Raw genomic sequence first — 24,076 nt, forward strand, 5'->3', positions numbered from 1 at the left:
TCTGACCATCTGCCAACATACCCAATCTGCTAGTCAGCACAAGCACATGTCTTGCAAAAATTGAGCTTATACGGGAATAGGTAATAACCAAATCACCACAACGTCTAGAATATCCCATCTTTTACCTTTCAACTGGGTCTGAGCTGAAACGCACGAGTTACATGTTCCATCAAAACAGCCTGACAATCTCCTTATTTTGATGTCTTCTCCTGCTAGACCTTCTTCGCCATTCCAGCGGCTCACACGCACACTCTCATCGTCGCTACTTCTGTCACGCATGCCCCAGAGTGCACGCCGGCGCCTCTTTGCGCGTAAGTACGAGCAAGCTGCGTCGGACGCGCTCGCGCGCGAGTCGGACGTGACGGTTTCTAACAAAGTTACACCGCACTTTGAGTACAAGGGTTTTGCAACGTTCACAATTGCAACCATTTTCTTTGCGGTCTGGCTCGCGTGGACGTTTGTGCCCGAGGCTGCGTTCCACCGCGTGGGCATCTACTACTATCCGTCGCGCTGGTGGGCACTCACGATCCCCGCCTATCTTCTCATGGCGATGCTCTATACGTATATTGCATTGGCCTTGTATAACATCGAAGTTGCCACGGTTCCATTGAACGACTTGCGGAACATCGTAGACGAGAGTGGGATCATGGCGAACGCGGGCGAGACCGAAAGCACGGAGACGTTTGAGGGGTACGGGTATAACGATGTGGGGGTCGCGGCAGCAGATCCTTTTGTGCGGGTTTCGACCAGTGGGGTGAGAGATTTGCCGATATCCACGGTGAACCAAATTTTGTATGGTTAGCGAAGAACTACATGCAGTGATTGGTATGTCAAAAGGCTAAGTGAGACGGTTCTTATGGATCATCCTTTGACAAGATTAATCAGACATTAAGGAACATTTCATGGTCATGTCGTTTGTGATTGAATTCTCTTAATTTTGAGGCGTCTTGAAAAGAATGCCTCAACAGATGAAAGAGTTTGCCGCCTCGCTGAGATACCATAAGATTGCCTGACAGAGTTGCATTTCGGACCCGACACTGTGAACCAGACACTTCGTGAATGTGCTTATTTGGATTGATCATGAATGAGAGATCATTCATATCTTGGTTTGATGGTATAATATGCAAGTCCTGATGAGGCTGGTTTGGGATCTGCAGTTACAAGACCAACTTTCTGATACAAAGCCAAGCTCACAGAGATTTTCATAGGCAATTGAATCTTACAAGGTTCTGACTAAGGAGAATAAATCACATTAAACGCAGAAAAACCAATGTATAATTCACGGTTTGTAGCTATTATGCTCTCTAGATGCATTTGTCATCCTCAATGGATCGTTATTGGAAACTCGACTTATTAACTTTGTCAACCACTGAGAACTCATTGATATAAGTCTCGGTTATTCTCATTTAAACAGCCTTGATTACATTTAGATTTGATCTATGTCGTTCCTGGGTAAGCCTCGACCGACAAAACGCACCCCTAATTTTCAATTACCCCCACTGGGAAGCATTAAAATGACCTCACTCACTGTTTCTACAGTAAAGTATACACTAATCTTGTCCCCATCTTATTGGATACTTCTAAACCCTATTCAAATATACCATTTATTTCGGTCTATTGCTTACTATAATTTCTCCATTTGCGGCTCCGCAGCGTTCTTAAACACCGCCAACGAGCCCATAGCGTCCCACGGTGGTAACACAATCGGGTCCTTCTTCCCGTCCTCAAATAACTTTGTCAAATCCGCGCCAAGCTCCTTCTTATCCGCCACAACCTGGTATACATACTCCTTGAAGTAGTCGTGGGTCATAATATAGTACCCGTCAATACCACTGGTCTTGCCCCACGAGTTCTCAACCCGCCAGCGCACAGGCACGCCCTGCGCGTCCAAATGCACACCGGTAAACGCCATTGCGTGCGTCATCAACGACTGCGCATATTTGATACGCGCGGCCTTCTCCTGGGTCTGCACGTACCCAATCGCCGCGTAATCGTAGAGTGCAACGTCCATTAACCCACGCTTCTTGTCCATGTAGAGTGGTGAGTGGGTCCCGAAAAAGACCGGCTTGTTTTCCTTAATACGCGCAATCGCGGCCGCGGCCAAGTCGTCCGACGCAAGGTTCAAGTAGTGCACGAGCGGCTCGCCAATCACGTTCCCCAAACGGTCGATCTTAAGCACGCGGTTGTACGCGTTTCTCGGGTCGTTGATCAACGAAACAGCCTCTGAGCCGTCGTAACCCAAGATTTCGGAGGCAAACTTCAACGGCGTGGACTCAATCGAGTGGTACGCCTTGTCCTTGTCGTGGTATTCCCAGGTAAAGGCCTCGTCCGGGCCGGGTGGAACGCCGAAAAACATGCACAACAAGCGATAGAGCTCCTTCTGGTATGCAGTGCGGAGCTCTGTAATGTCCTGCAGCGCCGCGACGCGCGCACGCAACACCTCCGCCCACTCGCGCAACTTGGTTGTGAGCAAAAAGTTGAGTGTGCGCGAAGCCGTCGCGGTGAACGTTTTTGGAAACACGTGCAACGGCACCATCCCGTATTTCTTCACCACGTTCACGAACAAGTCAAACTGCCCGCCGTCGTTGACTGGAGCGCTCAACAAGTGCTGGATCAACCGCGACTCCACCGGCTCCGCCGCCGTCTGGATGATTTGCTCCAAAAAGAAGTTAGCCTTCTCAAGCTTGTCGTGGAAGAAGAGGTACGGGATAGAGAACTCAAACTCCTTCAAACTGTACTTCTCCATGAGCTCCACCCGCAAGACATTGCCCGCAGCGTGGAGCCAGCAGGAGCCCGCGGAGCCCTGCGAAAGGATAGGGGCGCCCTCGGTCTCGATCACATGGCTGAATGTGTTGGAGCAGTTCGCGGTCCACACGTCATTGTTAATGAGAACTTCGTCCGCGTTAAAGTTGCCGACCGCGGCGCTGCCCACACGGAACGTCGCGTCCGCGCGGAAGTCGTCCTTCCAGGACGAGAGGGTTTCGAGGGGTAAGGAGGAAGTCATTGGTATGTGTTTTGGTGGAATGGCAGACAATGTGTTTGAAAATGGGGGGTTGGGTGCTTTTATAGGCATCCGCACGGGCAAGCGGCAAAGAGTTGCGTGCACGTATCCGAGCAGCCACAGCGGCGTGCGGCCATATCTCCGATGTGCAGGAGTGCGTTACCCCAGATCGGGAACTACGTAACGGCCGTCCACTTCGTGCTCGGATCGCGGTGTAGCATACGACTAAATTTCAAATAATGAGAGTAGTCGATTGATTGTGAGGAAGCTCCACTACGTTACCCGAAAGGCTGTTACCAGCGCTAACAAAACTGCATATGTCTGAGTATGATACACACTAATGGATATGGCAAAAAAATACACTATTGTTATGTCTGGTATTGCGATTATGGTAGCCATTGGGGCTAGGGAATTATTGAAATGGCCAACCCTGGGGGTTACGTTGTGAGAGGGTCGCTACGTGTACGGCCCTCATTGTAATCTTAACGATGACGTCATTGTGGACTTATATCTCCGTGTGCCCGTATCTATCTGTTAAAGATTATGAGATTATTATTTTAGTTGATCGGACAGGAAGAGAGTAAGTGATTTCTGAATAAGTGAATGTGTATTGTATGACTTTCTCTGCATATCTAGAGTCAAGATATCGCTAGCCTGATCAATTTGCTTTTTAGTACCGGTAAGTGAAATATCAGAAAATCTAAGAGATGTCATTGGAAGAGGTCATTGGAAGGTATAAACATTAAGAGGAGCAGATCTTTGCTACCACTTCAGAGTTGTGGTTTTTATTATGTTTCCTATAGCTGGTTAAATTGATTACATATTGTATTTTATCCAGCAATTAATGGTATCGTTTATTAACTAGAATAGAATACTGTCAGTTACTCAATATTCTAGACGTATCCAAGAGGAAAGCGATGAAATTCTAAACTAAGGAATTAAGCTATAGTCAAGCGTAAATCGTCGAACGTGTCTATAACCAGAGACCTGCTTAGTCAAAGCCGTAACTTATCCTCCTGCATTCCACGCAACAATTATGACTTTCTCGAGAGTCCTCCTTGCACTTTAGCCACCCCACGGTGGCAGTAAGTGCGACAATAACAGAGCACACTTCACCTCTACTGTTCAGCTCCTATAAAGATTTGAACATCTCCATCATTCAGTAGCTACGACGTGTCAATTCTGCATCCCCTTCATTATCCTCTCACCTCCATGGATTCCAATGACATTCCCCTCATTTGGGACACACTTCCATTAGAGATATCTGAAAAGATTTTCTCCCATCTACCACTAACCCTAATTAGCATATTGATGAAATCAGAGAATGCCAGCATTGCCTCCATGGCCCAGAAGTGCTACTACTCGAATATCAAATTGTTCATCGACGCCCCGTTCAATAAAAACTTCCGCTGTATGAACCATGATTGCCTCTACATGACGCTCTCTGAGTTTGAAGAGTTGGCAAAAAGCGATATATTAGACCAGCTTCGAATTAAGAAGCTCTCCACTTATTTGTGGATGGCCAAGAATAACAAGTTCCTCCAGGGAGAAGTGTTCACCAAAGTGTCCTCTATCGTGACCGACATCATACTAGAGTTTGGCGATCAGTGGTCCTATCCAGCATTCGACTGGCCCTATTTACCATCCTTGCCCCTGATCCGGGATTGTATCCGAGAAATATCTATCCAATCATCACGGATTGATCATAACGTTCCACCTTTGCCCTCCAACTTGCGCAAACTTATGATTTTCGACTGCAACCTATTATCCCAGTCTACAAATGGCGCTCTACCGATTAATTTTCCGCCAAATCTTCAAGAATTTGTCTTTAGCCCCCCCTGGGGACCTATGTCAGTGTATTCCGGCCTCCCTTCAACCTTACAGAAGTTGGTGCTAGTGGGGGTCAGGGACTTTTCTGTTGAGGGCTTCAATGGGCTAAAGTTGCCTAATTTAAGAGATTTGCAATTGAGAGACATTCATGGTGTGACGGAGATTAATGAGCTATTTGAGTTACCCTCACTGTTGGAGAATTTGGACTTATCGTGGCCAGAACAGGAACAGGAGTGGGGTCAGGATCTGGATCTGGATCTGGATCTGAATCTGGAATGGTGGCTAAACCAGGTGTCAAGTCTGGACTTTGTTAGTTTCGAACAACGGCAATTGCCTCTAGCGTTACAGAGATTATCCTTTACCCTGTGTCCGTTGAAGAAGTTTCGTGTATACACCTTCTCTGATTGCTTTAGAGAGTTGGTACTAGAGCGTACACAACTTACATCATCAGAGATTCGTATGATCAAGTTTCCGCCCAGCTTGGTTTCCTTACTGATTACCTTCTCCTTGCTAACATCGCTAGACTTTGTCAACTCATTACCAGGGTCTTTAGAAATCCTCGATCTCAGTTGCAATTGCCTTGGTTCTTTAAAAGAAACAGATGAAAATGCAGACGCTGCCAGGTCATACAAAATCGAATTTCCAGTAAGCCTCCAGAAGCTTTATCTCGGACTGAACTGTTCGTTGTTCATCCTGTACTCGCCAATAAACCTTGTCTTCCCTCCAAGTTTAACAAATTTGAGCCTCCATAGCACAAATATTGATTCGGTAGAGAGGTTAAAACTCCCTCCGCTGCTTCAAGTTCTCGGCTTACAGTACAATAAATTGGCCTCAGTCAAGGGGTTGAAAAACCTTCCACTGCTTCAAGATCTCAATCTACGGTCCAATAATTTGATATCGGTCGAAGAACTCGATATTCCACCGACATTGACCCATTTAGACTTGAGTTTCAATAAGCTTCAACAATTTTCAAAGACGCTACCTGACAGTATTAAATCTGTGAGCCTTTGGAATAACCTATTGGAAGAATTGGTGAACTTCCATCTTCCGGTGAACTGTACCACCTTTATCCTCTCGTCCAATCCTCTTCAAAAGATCCAAATCACCAACGCAGATGATCCGGATTTGAAACTCCGAAGCTTTGAATTAAACGGTATTGGTGTCACCTCACTCCACGACATCTCTCCCCTACCGCAAAGCCTTACCTTTTTTGAAATAACTGGTACTGATATATGCTCCTTGTCGGAAATTCAATTACCTGCGGGATTGAAATACCTCGATGCCTCCAATAACAAAATAACTTTGTTGGAAAATGCCAAGTTCCCATCGTACTTGGAAACTTTGCTTCTCCTGAAAAATGAGATATCCAGCTTAACCGATACCCAATTTCCGGATAGTTTACTCAAATTAGAGCTTAATGCTAACAAGCTTGCGTCAATCGAAGCCATCCAACTTCCTCCCAAGTTGAAAGTATTGCACCTTCAGAAGAACGCAATTAGCACTATCAACGAATTGCAACTACCAGATTCCCTTGAAGAGTTATGCTTGAGCCACCAAGGGTGTGACCATCCGCTTGACTGTACCTCTACACATGGAAATCTGTCAGAGAGACCCTGTAAATCTGGACAAAAAGGCTTAACGAGCCTCGCTGGGTTGACCAAACTTCCGCCGAGGCTACAAACTTTAGAGCTATGCCACAACGGTTTATCTGAGCAGGCCATCCAACACCTAGACTTACCCGCTAGCTTGAACAACTTACACATGCATGACAATATGTTTGAAGACTACAATGGGTGGGAAAGAGGAATTAGGCTGGCATACCCGCAGATGAGGCTTGATTTGTCATTTTGTAGCAATGGGTAGTGATAGATACCACTAGCTAAGAGATGATATTTCTCGTGTATAATATTTATATAAGGAATTGAGTCCCTTATATACCCTAAGGATAACCGTGTCGTTTCGCCCCTACTGAGGACAAGGGTCTGGCGAGTTGAATTCACATGCGAGAGACGAAAGGATGCGCCACGCATATGCAGGATGGCATCCTCAAAAATTTAATACAAAGCGTGGGTGAAAAATCCACCGAGAAATACACAGAAAACAACCAGTGAGCCCCAAACCCAGAACCATGTCTGAAGCTAAAATCACCGAAATCCATGATACCCCCGAAACTGATATTGTCGTAACCCCAGAAGCTGGTATCCCTGAAGTCTCCGCGAACGAAGACCAGGCCCAAGTCGATGAGTTGAGACTGTACATGGCCACCGCAGAGCTATTGCAAGGTCACGCCCAGAAGATCACGGCGCAAAAGGCGTTCATGGCCGCTGCCGTTGAAAATCAAACCTCAGAAATGTCTGCTGAGGACCTTAAGCAGCACAAGATCGAAGCGAGAAGGCACTTGGCTGAAACCGAAAAGAGCATTGCCAACCTCCTCGACTCCTCCTCAGCGTCCGACTCCACTCCAGAGAAGCAGCTTATGAATTTTGTCCCGCGCGATGTCATGCTCAAGAATTTGAGACAGTTCCAGGATGTTCTCAAAAAGTCGTTGTAAGTAGAACGAGATATGGTGGGAACAGATGGTATCAGGAATAGGTTTCATTTCTTGTATAGCTCTACGTATAGAAACATTGATACAACGCTGTAAATCGGAGAGCTGTGTATCTTAGATGTTAATTCCGGAATAGAAAATTCATAAAGAAATTTTCTTTGGATTTTTATAGAAACAGGTGCTGGTTGGCATATCCAGGTTAGGTCTATCACGTGTGCACAAGTCATGCATTTTTTTTTTCATCTCATGATCCATCATCAGCCGTAAGTTCTTAAGAAAAACAGCCAGCACTCAACTAGCTGTCTACTTCCAATGGCCAACGCATCCAAGCCCCAGACTAAACCGGAGTCCATGTCTCAGAAGCTTTGGGACTCGATGGGTCAGCGCTTTGAGCACCTCTCCCCGGAGGAGGCACTTGCAATCGCCGAGAAGGCGTCGGCCGAGGCCGCTAACGAAGAGAAAGAACCGACTGAGCAAGACGAAGCCTGGTTTGAGGAACACCGTGATATCTTGGCCGTTCATGCCAAGAACATGGCGGATCAGAACACGTGGTTCCAGGCTGAACTCACCAAGATCACCGCTAGACACACCATGCTGGTTGCAGACCTTAAAAAACACACAGTTGAGACGGAAAGGTTGAAGGCACTTACAGAACAGAGCATTCTCAACCTTATCGACCCGAAGCCTAACGGATCGCCGGAAAAGATTCTTGAGCAGCAAATCCCTGGCATGCTCGGTAATCTTTCCGAGTTTCGCCAATCGCTTAAGGAATCGTTGGAAGATTGAAGTGGAAATAGAGATTGATATAGGAGTTTTGTTTATGAGGTTTATGGAAGAATAGCTGGATAAAGGAACTATTGGACATGGCTGAGAAGCAAAACAGTCGACAACTCTCGTCTGACTTGGGCTCAGAGCATTGACTGAAATGGTTTCTGGTATACCAGCTGAGTGTATCCCTTATTACTCCCACCCGTGTGCATTATACTAATGTATTGATCGTATATCCAAGGATGAAATAGTTCTCAATTTGGAGTCCTCACAAACAAGCGTCCTGGCACGTTTGCAAAACTCGCCCTTCATTGGTGCATACGAAAGTATATAATTGCAAGACCAATCTTTGGAAATTGGTGCGGTGAATTCATAGCATCGTATAAATGGTTTAGCAAGTGATAGCAGATGTAGCTTACGAAGTGATAATAAAACTTCTGGTTCCGGAGTTGAACATAGTAATTAGGTAAATCATGGATTGTCAGTATTTGTGCTTAAACACTGTAAATGGTAGACATAAATCACACATTCTGGTTACTAATAATTTGTGCAAGGTTATATGCACCGAAATTCTCCGCCTTCCAAGTCCCAACGTTAAATGTCAGCAACCAGCGTGACAGTCACAGGTATCAGTGGCATTCTCGTACGCTCGCATACTGGAATGATTTCGTGGCCAAGTTGGTTAAGGCGTGTGACTGTTAATCACAAGATCGTGAGTTCGACCCTCACCGAGATCGTTTTTGTCTCAGAGATATACTATTTTCATATCATGGTATGTATCCTTCGTTTGAATGCCTTATTAAGAGTACTCCGCTGAAACATGGTGCGAAGAGCTAACGTATAGACTCCATCGCGGGCTCAAGCATAAGCCCGGGATTATTAGTGCTCACAATTCAGACGTAGAAGGCATCTGCTTTGGAGATTAACCAAAGTTCCGATTGTGGCATCATTCAATATATACAGCATACCCTACACCCCCTCGCGTCTCTTGTACTTGAAGGGTTTCAGGGCCATCCCATCCAACCCACAGGCGGACATGATACCACATCTCAATGCCTGGACACCCCCACGCTTCTCCACGTGCTTGTTGACTAACGAATTCACAAAAAACACATCTGGTTGGATCCCCCAGGTGGAAAATTCCACCTCTTCAAACATGCGGTCGAGCTGTGCGGTCACCTTCTCGATGTTGTTGTGGTTTGCGGCTATTAGTTTGTCAACCTTGGTCAAGACCAATTCAAACGGAAGACACAAGTCTTGGAGCATGTTGATCACCATCATATCCGTCTTTTTAAACCCATCTGGTGCGGAAATCACAAGGTACACGCGTTTGCACTCCTCGCGCTCTTGCAAATAACCCATAACCGCACGTCCTTGTGACAGCGCGGCCTTGACACCGTAACCTGGCGTGTCCACCACTCTGATGAGGTTCCCCACGTTAAAGCAGTTCAACGTCTTGGTGTAGTTGAGTCGGCTGGAGGTGTAGGCAAACTCGGCTAGCGATCGCGTGCGCTCCAAGGGGGAAAAAAGGTTGTTGAACAAGGTGGACTTGCCAGCGTTGGTGGAGCCGAGAAGAAGAATTTCCGGGAGCTTTGACAAAAAGCGCAGCTCAATCCCGGTTTTGAACTTTGTAGGGATCGCGGAGGTGGCGGTGACGGTGAGGTCGTGTTTGTTTGCGTTATATTTAGCATCTAGCTCTCTTTCAATCGCGTTGGGATCTTTCACCTCCACAAGTTCCCGCTGTTTCTCCTGCTTTGCATACATTTCACGCTCCATATTTTTCACCACCTCCGACGGGATGTCCCGTACGCTGGTGACGGACCACTCGAGATCGATCGAGCCCTGGTTGAAGAAGGCATTGGTGTTTCCTCGTTGGACACTGGAAACTCGGGGGACAAGTTTGTTGCGGTATATCTGGTTCAAGAACTCGGCTGTTATGGGTTTTTTGGGTGGTATCTTGGGAGTGGGGGATGCTTTAGGCTTGGGTTTGGCTATCGGAGCTTCTTCTGGCGTGTTGATCAAGGCTGCAAGGACCGAGACAGAGGTTCTGGATGGACTTGCGCTATTACAGCGAATAAAGCATCCAGTTCTAAGTGGAATCGCACACTTTCCAAGCATCTTGGTGTTGTGGAATCGGGAACAATGAAGAGAGTATTAATGGTGGAGGCAACGGCTTGTCTTGTATGAAAAAATGCATATGCAAGGGCTACGTGCAGGAGGAATGAGAGCAAGGCAGAGGTGGAGGTTCCCAGGGAGCGTTCACGAATTCTTTTTTTTATATGTAAATAAATAGATTTCGAGGGGATGTAATAGATTTTCTGTCTTTATTTTTGGGTTACACATTGCAATAGCCAGGTTGTGGGGAAGAATCTGGCGATAGGTAATCTACCAAAGATCTAAGTGTGAATCCTGATCCGTACATTTATCTCTGGCTGGTATGTTGCAATTGAATCTTATGTTCGACTGCCTGGTGCTCTTTATTGTCAAAATAATAATCCCTGGATATTGAAATCGCTGCTGGGTTGGTGTACTAAATGATAACAGAGGGGTTTACAGAAACGTCTATACCACAAGGTTGCAGAAGCTGGAAACCGCGGATTTTCGATGAAGTGACTTTAGCAAACTAGCGGGTCCACTCTGGAACCCCTAGCCGTTTGGGACTTCCGAATGCTTTGAACCAAAATGTTACGCCTGACCCTTCCTATAAATTGCTGGGTTTACCAACATGAGTTCCCGCGAGAGGATCTTCTCTACCTGGCTCCAAACATTATTCAATTTCATACAATTAACAGAGTTCTTATTGCGGAGTGGCACTACGCGTAGGGACCCTTGAAGCCTCCTCGCTCGGAATCTCGAAGTCCGCTACATCGCTAGCCAGCACATTTATATCTTGCAACTCAGTGGGCTGGGCAAGGGCCAGATATCTTGCCCGCTTCAGCTGCTGTAAGAGAATTATGTGGTAGTAGACGCTTCCCAGAAGCGCCAAAATGCTGCCGCTAACATTTGCAGCAATGTCCCATAAATCAAAAACCCGTTTCGGGTTGATGAGATGCTGAGCGAACTCCGAGCCGATGCTGGCGGCGACGGTGCAGAGCCCGAACGTGAGCTTGAACAAGAGCTTCACAGAGCGGGTATCAAAAATCCAGTAGAAGTTGGCCGTGCAGAGAAAGAACATGACAAAGTGGAGCACCTTGTCGTGGATGTAGTGGAGGTCCGCAAGGCCAAGGTACGCAGCTAGCGCCAAGAGGAAGACAAACGCTGGGAGGTTAGTAAGGGTCGGGGCGGGGAATTGAAGAACATACAAACAGCAAAAGGAATTCTTATTTTCATAGTTATTGACAATCAATGGGTTATTAGATGTGAGTGGTGGATATCAAACACAATTCAGAGAAAGCAAAACAATTAAGGTGCCCCGTTAATCAAAGTCGTGTGCAGGATAATCTGGAAGATTAATCTTTATAGAGTTGGCATAAAGGATGGAAGTTTTCCGTTTAATGAGTGAGAACGAGAGGGGGTTAAAGAGATAAAGTCCATCCTGTTAAACTGGATCAATTCGGCGATATAAAATTGAATCACTATTACCGAGCTATAAGTGGTTTCCGTCCCAGCTACCGTATGATGAATAAATTTATACCCGTTTCGCGAAACATTGATAACATTTAGCGGCACAATTGTGGGTTTTTCGCTAAACTCAGCATTATGCCGCACCTGATGGTTGAATGTTAGCATGTGAGAACAAGCTGATACCATAGATAGCCTTGTTCGGCGACGAAACCGCGACCAAGCTCGGAATATTTTATCCAGGGATCTTTAAGAAATCATATTGTCACCTTTGTTAGTGTCAATTAGACTGAACCCGCCAAAGCCATGTCACGACACACATGTGCTAAATTTAGCTCTCCACCAACAGCCACACCTATTCTCCTCGCCGGAAGTCTGACCTACACGCAATACAGGACACCACGGTCTGATCACCTAGCTCTGAACGATAGTCATCTTTAGTCTACGGTAGATTTTGCCCTAAAAATATTTAGTTTATTCCGACGTGAATAATATAAATTGCTGACCTTTTTTTTTTATCGCTCAGAAACTCGTGCTTTGTCTCTGTCCCCCACTGCTGCCCCCCTCTCCCCCGCTTTCCCTGCTTTGCGTGCCCTCACCAATCGCCCCGGAAGCGGCGTACCAGCTCCTCTACTTATGACCCACCCCTTGGGTCTCTAATACCCTCTCTTCTCTTCTCTCTCCCCAACAATGAGCCTCTCCACGCCCCTTACCCCTGAGGAGAAACAGCTCTACTCACACCTCTTCCGCACGTTGGACCCCCAGCGGCTGGGCCTTGTGTCTGGCGAAAAAGCCCGCGCCACGTTCGAAAAGTCTGGCCTCAGCCCGGCAGTGCTCGGCGAGATCTGGCAATTGGCCGACACCGCCAACACGGGTACCCTCTCGCAGCTCGGCTTCTGCGTGGCCATGCGTCTCATTGGCCACGTCCAGGCGACGGGCCTCGCCCCGGCGAGCGAGATGATTGATCGTGTCGGGCCGTTGCCGACGTTTGCGGGCATCGCCTTCGCGCCGTCAAGCATTGCGACCGTGTCGCGCACGTCAAGTGTCAACCTCGCGCCCCTTCCGCCTATCACACCGGTGGAGATCCAGAACTTTGCGACGTTGTTCCGCAACACTGCGCGTGGGCCTGTGCTTGCGGGCGCCACTGCGCGCGACATTTTCATGAAGGCCAAATTGCCAATGCCCGTGCTCGGCTCGATCTGGAACTTGGTGGATGTGAATAACGCGGGGGAATTGAGCATTGACGAGTTTGTGCTCGCGATGTATTTGATTCAGAATTCGTTGAACGGGAAGGTTCGCGCGTTGCCGGAGACGTTGCCGGAATACTTGTGGACCGCCACGCGCGCGGGCACAGGTGCGCACGCAGACGCGACTCTTGGTACGCGCGACATCACTCCCTCCCACCAAACCTCTGACTGGGTCATTTCACCCCAGTTCAAGCAGCAGTATGACGCGGTCTTTGCGCTGTTGAAGAGCCCCTCGTCCGACCACCTCACCCCAGACGTTGTCGCAAACTACCTCATGTCATCGAATCTTCCCCAGGATATGCTCGCGACGGTGTGGGACTTGGCGGATATCTACAATACTGGCGAGTTTTCGCCGGTTGAGTTTGCCGTTGCGTGTTTCTTGGTCAAGAAGGTGAAGGAGGGGGTGGCGTTACCGGATGTGGTGGAAGAGAGCTTGATCCGGAGTGCCAGTACTCCAAGCACCACTACGAATGCAAACGCTACTTCGAATTTGAACGCGAACACTACGAATTTGAATGCAAACACTACAAATTTGAATGTGTCGGCGAATGCCTCGGCGAACGCTACCCCTGCGCAGTCACGCTACGCGCTGCTGTCGTCGCAGAACACATCCTCCTTCAACGACTTGGTTGATCTTTCGTTCTCCAAGCCGACACCCCAGGCCGCTGAGAGTACGGTTTTGCCGGGCCCAGCGCCATCGAGTCAACGCGTGCCTACGGGGAAGTTTATGCCAAGCTCATCATTCGGGCAGAGTTTGGCCACGAACAACGCAGGTGCGAGTTCTCCAGCTGACACGAATTCGACCGTGAATTTAAATGCTAGTGCTCCTGCAAATGTTCCTGCGAGTGTTCCTGTCCCTGCAAATGCTCCTGCTTTCTCGGCTTCCGCCTCGTCATCTAGATCTGCCTCCAGTCTGACCATCCCCCAAACCTCCAGCTACCCTGCCAACATCAACTACGACGCCTTGCGCGCGGTCCCACCACCACCTGTCCGCAACCAGGCCCCACCCGCGCCCGAAAAGGACCCCCAGTTCCAAAGACGGGCCACCAGCAGCGGGTTCGGCAACCAGTATGTAAAGCCAGTGGCAAGTACGAATACCTCGAACTCGGACTTGCTCGCGGACCCCGACAGTGCTCAGCTCTCTGCCGCCACCACTGACATTGCCAACCTCTCCACCCAGGTCCTGTCGTTATCGCAGCAAACCACGGGGTTGCACGAAAAGCGTTCCAAGGTGGAATCGGAGCTCGCTCAGATTCTCTCCTTCAAGGCTGAGATCGAAAGCAAGTTGGCCAAACTCCACGCGGCGTACGACCGGGAAAAGATCACCGTGGCTCAGGTTGAGCAGTCGTTGCTGGCTGCCAAGACTGAGACCGAATCGCTCCGCCAGGAGGCGTCGCTCGTTGAGGCCCAACTCAACACGCTTCAGCTCCAGTTGCAACAGAACCAGATGGCGTTGGAGGAGCAGCAAAAGGCAAACGCATCCTTGAAGGAGCAGATAGGGAACGTCAATGCCGAAAAGGCGGAATTGCTGCGCGAAGCCGAGACGGCGGAGCGTGAGCTCAAGCTTAGTACCGCAAAGGCGGAGGTGGCGCAGTCACAGTTAAGTGTGGCGCAGCTGCAGTATAAGGCGATGCTGGATCGTGTGGCGCAGCAAAAGGCGCAGCACGCGGCAACGCTCCAGCGCGCGGCGCAGTTAGAGGAAGAGAAGGCGCGGATCGTGTATCCGGAGCCATTTGTGCCGCCTATCGCTAAGGAGCCATCTGTGGTTCCTGCTGAGGGTGTGAGTGCTAAGGGCGTGGCCGTGGGGGTTGCGGCGGCTGTTGGTGCTACTCTTGGGGCCAGCGAAACCCACACCAAGGAGACTTCGGATGCCGATTTCTACCCTGAAACTGGTTTTTACGAATCGAAGAACGAGTTTGCTTCGAGTGATTACCCGAACGCCGAGTTCTCCAACGATTTTTCCACGTTTGACACCTCCAATCCGTTCTTCGGCTCCGGTGCCAACTCCAGAAATGCATCCACGGTGGAGTACCCAACCTCAGAGGTGAAGTATGCTAACGTTGAGGATGACGATTCGAGCGTGGGTCGGACGGTGGTGGCCGGGTCTTCTGGCGACGCCCCGTCATCCACCGCTGCGTCGTCTCCGCCAAATCTGGACTTTTCTCCTGGCCAGTTCCAGCAGTTGAATCTCATTCGCCCCCAGAGCGTGACAAGCTCCGTTCAGAATAACGCGGGGGATAGCGTGAGAGGGGATTTCGATGAGAACGACAGGGAGACGGTGAAGGATTCTGAGGAGGTTGCTGAGGAAGTTGCAGCTCCGGAGGAGGTTTTAGCAAGGGAGGTTAAACCCGAGGTTTCGCCGGAGGGTTCGTCAAAGACATTGTCGGAGATTGGTTTCCCCGTGGTTATGCCAGGAAGCTTCCCAGGGGCGTTACCCGAGGTTGAATCTGAAGTACCAGCGACTTCTGCTCATGCAGTGGTTGAAACTGAAGAGCCAGAAGCTTTTTCTAGGGCCTCAGATACGGAATCGGCCAGTTCTCACGCCGAATCGGATTTGGAGTCTGACGTCGTCACAACAACGGTACCAGAATCGCCACACACGGCCCATGGTGCTTTCGAGGCTCCTCTTCCTCCTATCCCAACCTCCAGAGACACTTCTTCCCACATTTCTGCCCAAACCTCCTCGCCTGACAGCTTTGAGATGGTGGAAAAAGCTGAACTCTCCGACGGCTTCTCTTTCGACCACGCTGCCCTGGATGACTTGTACCACAAGAGTCCGGCGGACGATTCTACGATTAGATTACCTTCCAGTGAGGAGTTCCCTCCGATGCGTGAGCTCGACTATGATGAGAGCGACTCCTCTGAGGAGCCACGGGACGTTCTTGTCACCCACAGTCCCTCCGTTCGCGGCTCCATTGCCAATCTGAACGAGTTTGCCGATGCCTTCGAAGACCTTCCAACATCCTTGCCAGCGCCTAAGTTTGAGCTGGATCTGGAATCTAAGGCTGTGGCCTCGGAAACCTTCCCTCAACCTTCAGGTCTTGACTCACAGCCTACTTCGTCCTCTGACTTTGCTCGTCCAGCCCACCCATTTGCCCCGCAAACCGGCGACTTTGACTTTGACGACGCTTTCTCCAACTTAGAGCCAGCAGCCCCTGAAGCCAAGTCTCTCTCCCAGTCTGACAATTTCCAGGACGCCTTTGCTGGCCTCGAACAGGCTCCGGAAGATACTGACGACTTTGCTGAAGATGCCTTCAACGCCAACTTTACTAACGATTTCTTTGGTGATGAACCTTTCAGTAACAATCCGTTCCCTGCCAGCCAGGAACAGCCAACTACCGGCACCGCGAGTGACGAGTGGGACCAACTCTTTGCCGGGTTCGGCAACGCCCAGGTCGAGGAACCTCTCCATTCACAGCCGCCTCCAGTGTCCCCTAGGGCCGCCTCTGGAGCTTCACCGGCGATCGGTGCCCCGCTCGGGACTGACTTTTCCCTCAGTAACAAGCTTGCGATTGAGGAGTTGGTAGGTATGGGCTTTGATGAGGAGTCTGCCGTGAACGCCTTGAGACGCGAGGACTGGAACATGGAGGATGCCACCAACTACTTGCTTGACAACGCCTAGTTTTTTTTTTTTCTATTTTTGTTGGTTTGTTGTACTTTTTTTGTATTTTAATTGAGTATTTTTATATAGGGTGTAGGAGGGATTGAAAAGAGGCCAAGTTACGAGAATGTCTAAAAAGGATATGACTAGTTTTGCAGAGGCCAATAAATGTATGATAGGTTATTGAAACAAATGCATAAGTATTGTATTGGAAGTTCAAATAGGCAGATACATGAATACTTTCAGGAATCTTAAAGGAGTGCTGTATATGGATTCAGAACCTTTCACTCCGTAATTTATGTTTATCAAGGTTCCTATTATATGTTCGTTCAAATATATAAATACATTTCTTGTGTATCCACTATTAATCAAGAAATTAAATCAGATATATATATATATCTTATCCATTCTTCCCCAAAACTACAACAAGCCTCCAGTTGCAAGTGTAAATAAACCATATTTAAGATTGCTAAACCCAATTCATTCAATTACGGATGAATGTTCAAAAAATTTCGAAACCAGCCTCTGTCCTGAACCTGGCCCTGTTAAATTGCCCATAAAAAGTCTGAGTCTTGTCACGTGACAAAAACGTCATTATCACATGATGCATGCACAAAACGTAAACAAACGCAAACCTGGATGATGCGAATTAATTTATCTCCCCTTCTTATTCTCTTGTCTTCTCTCACCTACAATATATGTCCGTTCCACTGAGATCCCTGGCGCTGAGCGCCCCCAGAGATGCCGATTCCAACCACGGCAACGTGAAGGTGTTTGTACGGGTGAGGCCGTTTCTAACACGCGAAACGGAAAAAAACACACGGTGTCTTGTATCGATGTCTGAAACGTCAGTAACATTGTCACCCGAAGAAAAGTCCATCTCATCGCTAGAACAGACCCCCAAGGCCGGGGCCCCATCGGTGTTCCACTTTGACCGTGCGCTTTGGTCGTTTGATGAACGTGACGGCTTTGTGGACCAACAAAAGGCGTACCATTTGGTGGGGGAGGAGTACCTACAGCACACCCTAGAGGGTTACAACACGTGCATCCTCGCTTACGGCCAGACCGGCTCAGGAAAGTCCTACACGATGATGGGAGATAGTGCCAACGGCTTGATTCCGCTCATCTGTCAACACTTGTTTCGCCAGACAAGCCAAATGCGTCGCAACCAGGTCAGCTGCACCGTACGCGTGTCGTATTTCGAGATCTACAACGAACAGGTGCGTGATTTGCTCTGCGATGACAGTTACGCGGGCTTGCGAGTGCGCGAATCGCCCTCAGAGGGACCGTATGTGGAAAATCTCTCGGAATTCACCGTGAACGGATACAACGACATTGAAAAATACTTTGCGATTGGGAATAAGCAGCGGTCCACGGCGCTGACCAAGATGAATAACCAATCCTCGCGCAGCCACGCGGTGTTTACGCTCAGCGTCAAACAGGTAAAGTTCAGTGAAAGCGGTGATGAAATCATTTTGGAAAAAAACTCCAAACTCCGGTTGGTGGATCTTGCGGGGTCCGAAAGAGCCAGTGCCACGGGAACCTCCGGAGTTCGGCTCAAGGAAGGATCAAACATCAACAAGTCGTTGAGCACGTTAGGCCGGGTTATTTCCATCCTCTCAGCAAACTCCACCTCGCAGAAGAACACGATGGTGCCGTATCGTGACTCCACACTAACCTGGATTTTGAAGGAATCATTGGGCGGGAACTCCAAGACCGCAATGATAGCGTGCATCGCGCCCACAGACTACGAGGAGACGCTTTCCACGTTACGGTATGCCGATTCCGCAAAGCGGATCACCACTGTGGCCACCCAGAAGATCAGTAACGTGCACATAAAGGTCAAGATGGAGGACAAGATGGTGTTGGACGACAAGGACTTCGAGATCACCGCGTTGCAGCAGGAAATCTTGGGGCTCCAGCAGGTTCTCCAGAGGCAGGGAGAAAAAGAAGGCGAGGAAACCGCATTACTAGGGATGTATCGGGCCAAGCTCCAGGTGTTGAAGCGTTCCGCAGAGTACTTCGAGGACCGGATGATCATGACCAGCTTCCGCAACGAAATGTTGCACGAACGGAACCAGGGCCTTACACTCCAGTTAGATGGGTACGATAAGAACTTTGCATCGTTGATGCGTGACGTTACGTCTGTCGGGCACACAATGACAAGTTTGGATAGGGAGTTGGGGGAGTTGAAGGTACGGTCGGTGGAGTTTAGTGACTCGCTTCAGAGGGACCTTGCGGCGTTTAGTCCAGAGGCTGTTTTTGAATGATGGATGTGAAATAATTGAGACTTTTGGCTATCCATTGTATTCTCGCCGGATATTCGTGGGTTTTCATCGTATCTTACCCAAATAGCAAGGTCTCAGCTATACCTCTAGTTAATTCGAATACATTACCGATCAAAGGTAATTTTAAGTATCGCAGTGTCTCCCGAGAAATTAGGTCTGTAGCCACAGGAGCCTACGTAGCCATGAGTTAGAATAACGTGGTGCAAGTGACGACTCAATGAGTTGGGCTCTGGTGGCCTCAAAAAAATGATTAAATATCCCCTACTAAATATTAATATACCGGTTATTTTTAATTATATCTGGACCTTGTTGTATGTGACTTTTCTGGATCGCCGCACACTTACCCGATTCGGAGGCCTGCGGCGACATTTTCATCACACTCACAAAATTGCGTACATAACTCTCCTCTTGCTTTCAACCAAACCCGCATACAACACATTGAGATGGACCCTAAAGCCATTTTACTAGATGACAGCGCCAAAGACGGTGTTCGGGTTGAAGGATCTAGCCCATTGAAACGCAAACACGACTCATCAAGTACAGACTCCAGCTCCGGTTCCGACTCGTCTGGCACAGGTTCCTCGGGCAGTGAATCCTCAAGCGACGAATCCTCCAGTGAGGAGGAAGACGAGGAGCAGATTGCAGATGATCAGGTTTTGTGGCAGGCATTGTTCCTGGATATTCACGGCGAGGAGCAGGACGAGGAACAGTATTCGGATAACGATAGTGACTTGATTGAGGATCTTGATGAAAAAGAGCAGTTGAAATTGTTGTTAGACAACTTTGACGAGAAGCAGATGCGTCGGTACCAGGTGTTCCGTAACGGTCCGATCAAGCTGGGGATCAAGAAGGTGGCGAATAACACGCTTCCCCACCAGATTTCTAACCCCATTGCCACCGCCCTCGTGGGTATTTCCAAGATTTTTGTAATGGAGATTATCGAAAAGGCAAAGCTAGTGCAAGAGCGGCATCATAAGGCCCGGTTGTTGATGGAATACCAGGAGCGGAAGGCAGCGCGCCAGTGTAGAAAGGAGAAGGAAACCGGGACCGTGAAACAGCCTGAGCTTAAGCTTGCCTCGATTGAAGACCAACCACTTTTGCCGGAACATCTACGGGAGGCGTGGAGGCTCTACCAGTTGGAGCACAGAGGGAACCCCACAAACTTCACCCGCAGAGGAGCCTTCGATGGGCACATGTTCCGATAGCTTCCAGGGAGGCTACAAACTATTCGGAGGGGATCTGTCAAACGGCGATTCATTTTGGCCTCTTGGTGTGATTATCCCGGAATGTGAATTGTGAATGATGATTCCCCCGAATCCCTCAGTTTCAATAGTTTTCTTGAAAAGGGGGCTAGGCAGCTGAGAAGTAGGCAGGCCCTAGTGGTACTACACTACGTCGCATTGCATACGCGGCTGTGACGATAGAGAGACATTACCATGGCCACCAAGCGCTAACTAAAAAGTTAGGGTAGCAACCAGGTACTATAAACATATCCCAGAAGTTTATAGTATAATTTAAGTGGTCTGATGGAGCTGTAAGATTAACTCGAAGAATATTCATTAAAAGGTATAATTAAGGATTAGAACAACTCAAAACCGGTGTTTGCGAGCCATGGGTTGATTCGAACATAAATCATCGAGATGGGTCTGATATTCCAAGAGTTTTTACAATCCCTTTACCATTTCTATAACCTCTTGGTGGCTTTAAATTAAAAAAAAAACATCTTCAGGAGTATACTTTACAGAGCGAATGAAACTCTTCAATACTTTTGATCTCAAAGTCTTGGATGCGCACTGTTCTAGTCACCTCCTGCTGTTTAAACTTCAACAACGCCCCGATTCCTTTCATGAGCTGCACGATTATAACCCGGCACGACTTCAAGCTGCTTCTTTGTGCAAAGTACTTTAGCAAGTTTTTGGAGAGCGCGCGGTTGCTTCCTGACGCCTCTAAAATCGCATCCAAGTCCTTGGGCGGTATATAAAGCAAATTCATTCGCAAGAAGGTCTGGATCTGCTGCTTTGTCATCTGCTTCTGGACTTCAGCCTGGGAAATTCGTGATCTGAGCATTATTGAAAGCTTGGCTCGCTGACGGGAATTTACAGAGATCTTGTTTGTGAAAAAAGCCATGAACTCCCCTTTGGTGATGGCTCTAATCACGTCCAAATCAACTTCACTTTTGTCTCCGTGATGGGTAGTGATCTGGTCCCATAGTAATTTGTGTTCCCTAACATTTCTCCCTGAACCATCGAATGCTCCACCCGAACCACCATTCATGGCCATGGCGAGGTTCTCCGGGCCTCCCGAAGACTGCAACCTCTGCTTATTGTTGGCGTATGAGTCGATGAACGGCTTCAAAACCTCGTGTTGGAACTCCCTCTCGGACAAACGAGACAATTGAACCTCCCACTCTGCAATATAATCCTCGATTTTCTGGTGCAAAAACCGCGGCCGGTAGGTCCCACTCATTACCGTGATATGCAAGCCCACCATCTCGCGAAACACCCGGAGACCCCCTAGCACCGCATAGCCGAGCTGTTTCTTGGTTCTGAGGTCCGGGACTAGTGATAGGGACATGGCATAAGCAAGTAGTTTGGAAAGGGTGTGTATGTAAGGATCATGTCTGATGCCTGTTTGCAAGTATATTGAAACACAGTTCATCGGGTCTCCCTCCGCCATGCAAGACTCGTAGGCGAAACACTTTCCCTGAGGGATAATGTATGTGGATGGCTCGTGAAACGTTTGTGGTTTTCGGTATCTACCGCAAAATTCATCAAGTAAGGCCATAACGCGGTGTGCACTTTCTTCGTCGCAGTCTCCGTGAACCAAAGCCGTGGCGTGAAGGTCACTTCCAAGCCAACTTCTCCAACTGTTTCTTGTTTCTTCAAAGGTTATCTCTTCCAATCGTTCAACTCTATCCTCCAACTGCCACGTGTGCTGCTCCATAAACACCAACATCCCAGCCGAACATAGCACCAATCCGTTCTCTTTGGCCAATCCCTCGTATGTGAGTCTGACGTTGCGTCTGGCCTCTCGTAGGATTCTGGTATCCACGTGCTCTGGATCTCCTATGGCAACTTTGAAGCAGCGGATTACCCTCTCGATCATCGAGTATAGTCCACAGCTGAAGCCTGAAAAGGTAAATGTTGCTCTTCCATCCCCTTTTATCGAAGGCTGGATGAGCCACGAATATCCGAGCATCTCTGCAGGGTACAACTCTTTACGGAGACGGATAGCCACTGCTTCGCAAAGAATCTCCAAGTTTATTGTGAGGGTGGGTGACGGTTTCAAGGCGCTTGCTAGTTCGAAAGTGATGAAGGCCCGAGAATAAAGCGAACTAGTAGTGGTTTTGAACCACAACTTGTGGCGGCAATCGTGCGATATTAACGACGGCGTGACTTCAACGTGGGTGTTGATGAAGGAAAGGAAAGACGTGGTTGAAACACGGGAACAGAGGTCCAAATCTCGGATCAAATGTAGCTGTGAAGGCGCTACCGATGCGAGAAAGGGATTGGGGTGGATCATGAGAGGTGAGAGCGTGTTGGGAACTTTAAGTTTAACGTCACGAAAAATGTGATATTCGATGTCAAAGGCAAGATCTGTCTCTAGCTTAACGTCGTCAACGGAGAGGAAATTCAACATCTTAATGTTCTTTCCCATGACCAAAAGGTTGCAATTATCGAGATTTACAAAGGTTTCGAGGTACTTTGTAAAGTTTTTAGCGTGATATGTCCACCAGGAAGTGGCACGGCGTGATTCTCCAAACCCACCTGAATAGTAGGGCATATCGCTCCAGCTGGGAGAGTCGCGGAAAATGTTTCTAGGATTTAACTGGGACAAATTCTTCTGTAGGGTTTGAGAATACCTCGAGGCCTCGTCCATTGGTGAGGATGCCACATCTTGGTGTAAGTAATTCAAGAGATGGATGGAGAAAGAGTCTGATAAAAACCGTCCGGTAACAGCATCCGTTGCTGTCCTTGCGTAGAGCGAAACCATATCTATGCTTTTTTTCACTTCCCGAACCCCCTTTGACGTAAGAGAGAGTTCTAAAGTTAACAAATCGTCACCCTGGGCTAATGAAGTGCTAGAGGCTCGCAAACTAGAGATCAATCCCGCTTCTTTCAACTCACTAGCAAGTGAACCCTCGCCTTCATCTCCAAACAAGCTCGACCAGGCTCTGTTAAGTAGCTGTATCATCGCTTCATCCAAGACACCAAAGGGCACAGGAAATGTGAATCTCAATACCAGCGCCTTCTTGCTTTTGATAAACATAATCTGCCGTAAATTATTTGGTTCGAAAACGCGCTGCCCATTGTACCTGGCTTTCCAGGTCTCGAGTATGCTAAACTCATTCAAATCAGAATTTAACAAGGGATTCTTCAGCGGAATATCATCAAAATTCGTAAAGGCCACTTCCTGAAGGTGGTTGAGCGACTGTGGTCCTCTGATCACCAAGGTCATCCTTTCTGCACTGTACTCTTTGTCAAAGAACTTTACCAACTGCCTGTGCATATTCACTTTTTCATTGGACGGTATTTCACTCAAGGTATTAATATTCCCGGTGGCAAACCTCGAAAACGGATGGTTCTTGTTGGATAGGAGTCTTAAACCATGGTACAAAATCCGAGACGTTCTGGCGGTGTTTGCTGAATGCTCGTTGTCGACCGCAAATAGCTCTTTCTGAGAGTTGGAGCTAAGAAGGGGTTTCTTAAAGTAGCTGGCAAATACTTGCATAATCTTTTCAAAATTAAAGCTTGTCTCAACCATGGTCAGGGCTATTGTATCGGTGTGGGACGTTGAATTTGTCGGAACCTCAAAGAAGAATACGGTTTGTTCACCAGTAGTGAATGCGTTGCTGCGGCCACCGGACGATCCTACAAGCTTGTGGAACCCATCTGGATCAGGAAACTGTTTTGATCCAAGAGTGAGCATGTGCTCACAAAAATGAGCCAAACCCAACACTACACTGGGGTCGGCGTGGGCTCCTGTGGCCACGCAGACGGCGGAGGAAGCGAGATCCTCACTGGGGTCAGAAATGAGGAGAACTAGGATCCCATTGGGAAGCTGGATAATTCTGTGGTTCTGGGTGGAAATGCTCAAGGGAATGAGGAATTCCTGAGGAAAGTGTTTAACGCTGGAGAGGATCGTCATGGTGTACACAAAATGGGTTGTAGTGATCAAAATTACACCAAAAACCCCCGGAATACCTTTTATTAATACGTATCTGTCTCTCCC

The 24,076-nt window shown here is 48.3% G+C and overlaps 10 protein-coding genes and 1 non-coding gene across 11 annotated transcripts; 7 read left to right on the forward strand and 4 right to left on the reverse strand.

Moving 5' to 3' along the window:
- The first annotated feature begins 47 nt into the window (after positions 1-47).
- Positions 48-1,283, forward strand: GPI19 (phosphatidylinositol N-acetylglucosaminyltransferase). Its single transcript, XM_019128362.1, has one exon. It carries the CDS (start codon positions 200-202, stop codon positions 800-802), a length of 603 nt encoding a protein of 200 aa, XP_018986609.1. The 5' UTR covers positions 48-199; the 3' UTR covers positions 803-1,283.
- A 302-nt stretch (positions 1,284-1,585) lies between these two features.
- LAP3 (bleomycin hydrolase) lies at positions 1,586-3,305 on the reverse strand. Its single transcript, XM_019128363.1, has one exon. The coding sequence runs from the start codon at positions 3,002-3,004 to the stop codon at positions 1,625-1,627; it is 1,380 nt and encodes a 459-aa protein (XP_018986610.1). The 5' UTR covers positions 3,005-3,305; the 3' UTR covers positions 1,586-1,624.
- A 712-nt stretch (positions 3,306-4,017) lies between these two features.
- Positions 4,018-7,382, forward strand: BABINDRAFT_12521 (uncharacterized protein; the record flags this gene model as incomplete). The annotated part of the gene is made up of 4 exons (XM_019126978.1): positions 4,018-4,564; positions 4,886-5,069; positions 5,772-6,369; positions 6,956-7,382. The coding sequence occupies exons 1-4, from the start codon at positions 4,214-4,216 to the stop codon at positions 7,380-7,382; spliced, it is 1,560 nt and encodes a 519-aa protein (XP_018986611.1). The 5' UTR covers positions 4,018-4,213.
- A 226-nt stretch (positions 7,383-7,608) lies between these two features.
- BABINDRAFT_122289 (uncharacterized protein) lies at positions 7,609-8,576 on the forward strand. Its single transcript, XM_019126949.1, has one exon. The coding sequence runs from the start codon at positions 7,692-7,694 to the stop codon at positions 8,163-8,165; it is 474 nt and encodes a 157-aa protein (XP_018986612.1). The 5' UTR covers positions 7,609-7,691; the 3' UTR covers positions 8,166-8,576.
- Positions 8,577-8,627: 51 nt separating this feature from the next.
- BABINDRAFT_160653 (uncharacterized protein) lies at positions 8,628-10,293 on the reverse strand. Its single transcript, XM_019128364.1, has one exon. It carries the CDS (start codon positions 10,263-10,265, stop codon positions 9,117-9,119), a length of 1,149 nt encoding a protein of 382 aa, XP_018986613.1. The 5' UTR covers positions 10,266-10,293; the 3' UTR covers positions 8,628-9,116.
- On the forward strand, positions 8,811-8,884 carry BABINDRAFT_t112. The gene has a single exon. It is a non-coding gene; the product is annotated as a tRNA-Asn (tRNA).
- Positions 10,294-10,944: 651 nt separating the features above from the next.
- BABINDRAFT_165978 (uncharacterized protein) lies at positions 10,945-11,477 on the reverse strand (the record flags this gene model as incomplete). The annotated part of the gene is made up of 2 exons (XM_019130383.1): positions 10,945-11,405; positions 11,450-11,477. 2 exons carry the CDS (start codon positions 11,475-11,477, stop codon positions 10,945-10,947), a joined length of 489 nt encoding a protein of 162 aa, XP_018986614.1.
- Positions 11,478-11,936: 459 nt separating this feature from the next.
- On the forward strand, positions 11,937-16,577 carry CTA3 (Cta3p; the record flags this gene model as incomplete). Its single annotated transcript, XM_019128365.1, has 1 exon — positions 11,937-16,577. Exon 1 carries the CDS (start codon positions 12,399-12,401, stop codon positions 16,575-16,577), a length of 4,179 nt encoding a protein of 1,392 aa, XP_018986615.1. The 5' UTR covers positions 11,937-12,398.
- A 644-nt stretch (positions 16,578-17,221) lies between these two features.
- Positions 17,222-19,121, forward strand: BABINDRAFT_160656 (uncharacterized protein). Its single transcript, XM_019128366.1, has one exon. It carries the CDS (start codon positions 17,255-17,257, stop codon positions 18,824-18,826), a length of 1,572 nt encoding a protein of 523 aa, XP_018986616.1. The 5' UTR covers positions 17,222-17,254; the 3' UTR covers positions 18,827-19,121.
- A 166-nt stretch (positions 19,122-19,287) lies between these two features.
- Positions 19,288-20,049, forward strand: BABINDRAFT_7100 (uncharacterized protein; the record flags this gene model as incomplete). Its single annotated transcript, XM_019132562.1, has 1 exon — positions 19,288-20,049. The coding sequence occupies one exon, from the start codon at positions 19,288-19,290 to the stop codon at positions 20,047-20,049; it is 762 nt and encodes a 253-aa protein (XP_018986617.1).
- A 520-nt stretch (positions 20,050-20,569) lies between these two features.
- BABINDRAFT_7101 (uncharacterized protein) lies at positions 20,570-23,992 on the reverse strand (the record flags this gene model as incomplete). Its single annotated transcript, XM_019132563.1, has 1 exon — positions 20,570-23,992. The coding sequence occupies one exon, from the start codon at positions 23,990-23,992 to the stop codon at positions 20,570-20,572; it is 3,423 nt and encodes a 1,140-aa protein (XP_018986618.1).
- Between the last annotated feature and the right edge of the window lie 84 nt (positions 23,993-24,076).

The sequence above is a fragment of the Babjeviella inositovora genome, assembly GCF_001661335.1.
Source record: "Babjeviella inositovora NRRL Y-12698 unplaced genomic scaffold BABINscaffold_3, whole genome shotgun sequence".
Taxonomy (NCBI): Eukaryota; Fungi; Ascomycota; class Pichiomycetes; order Serinales; genus Babjeviella; species Babjeviella inositovora.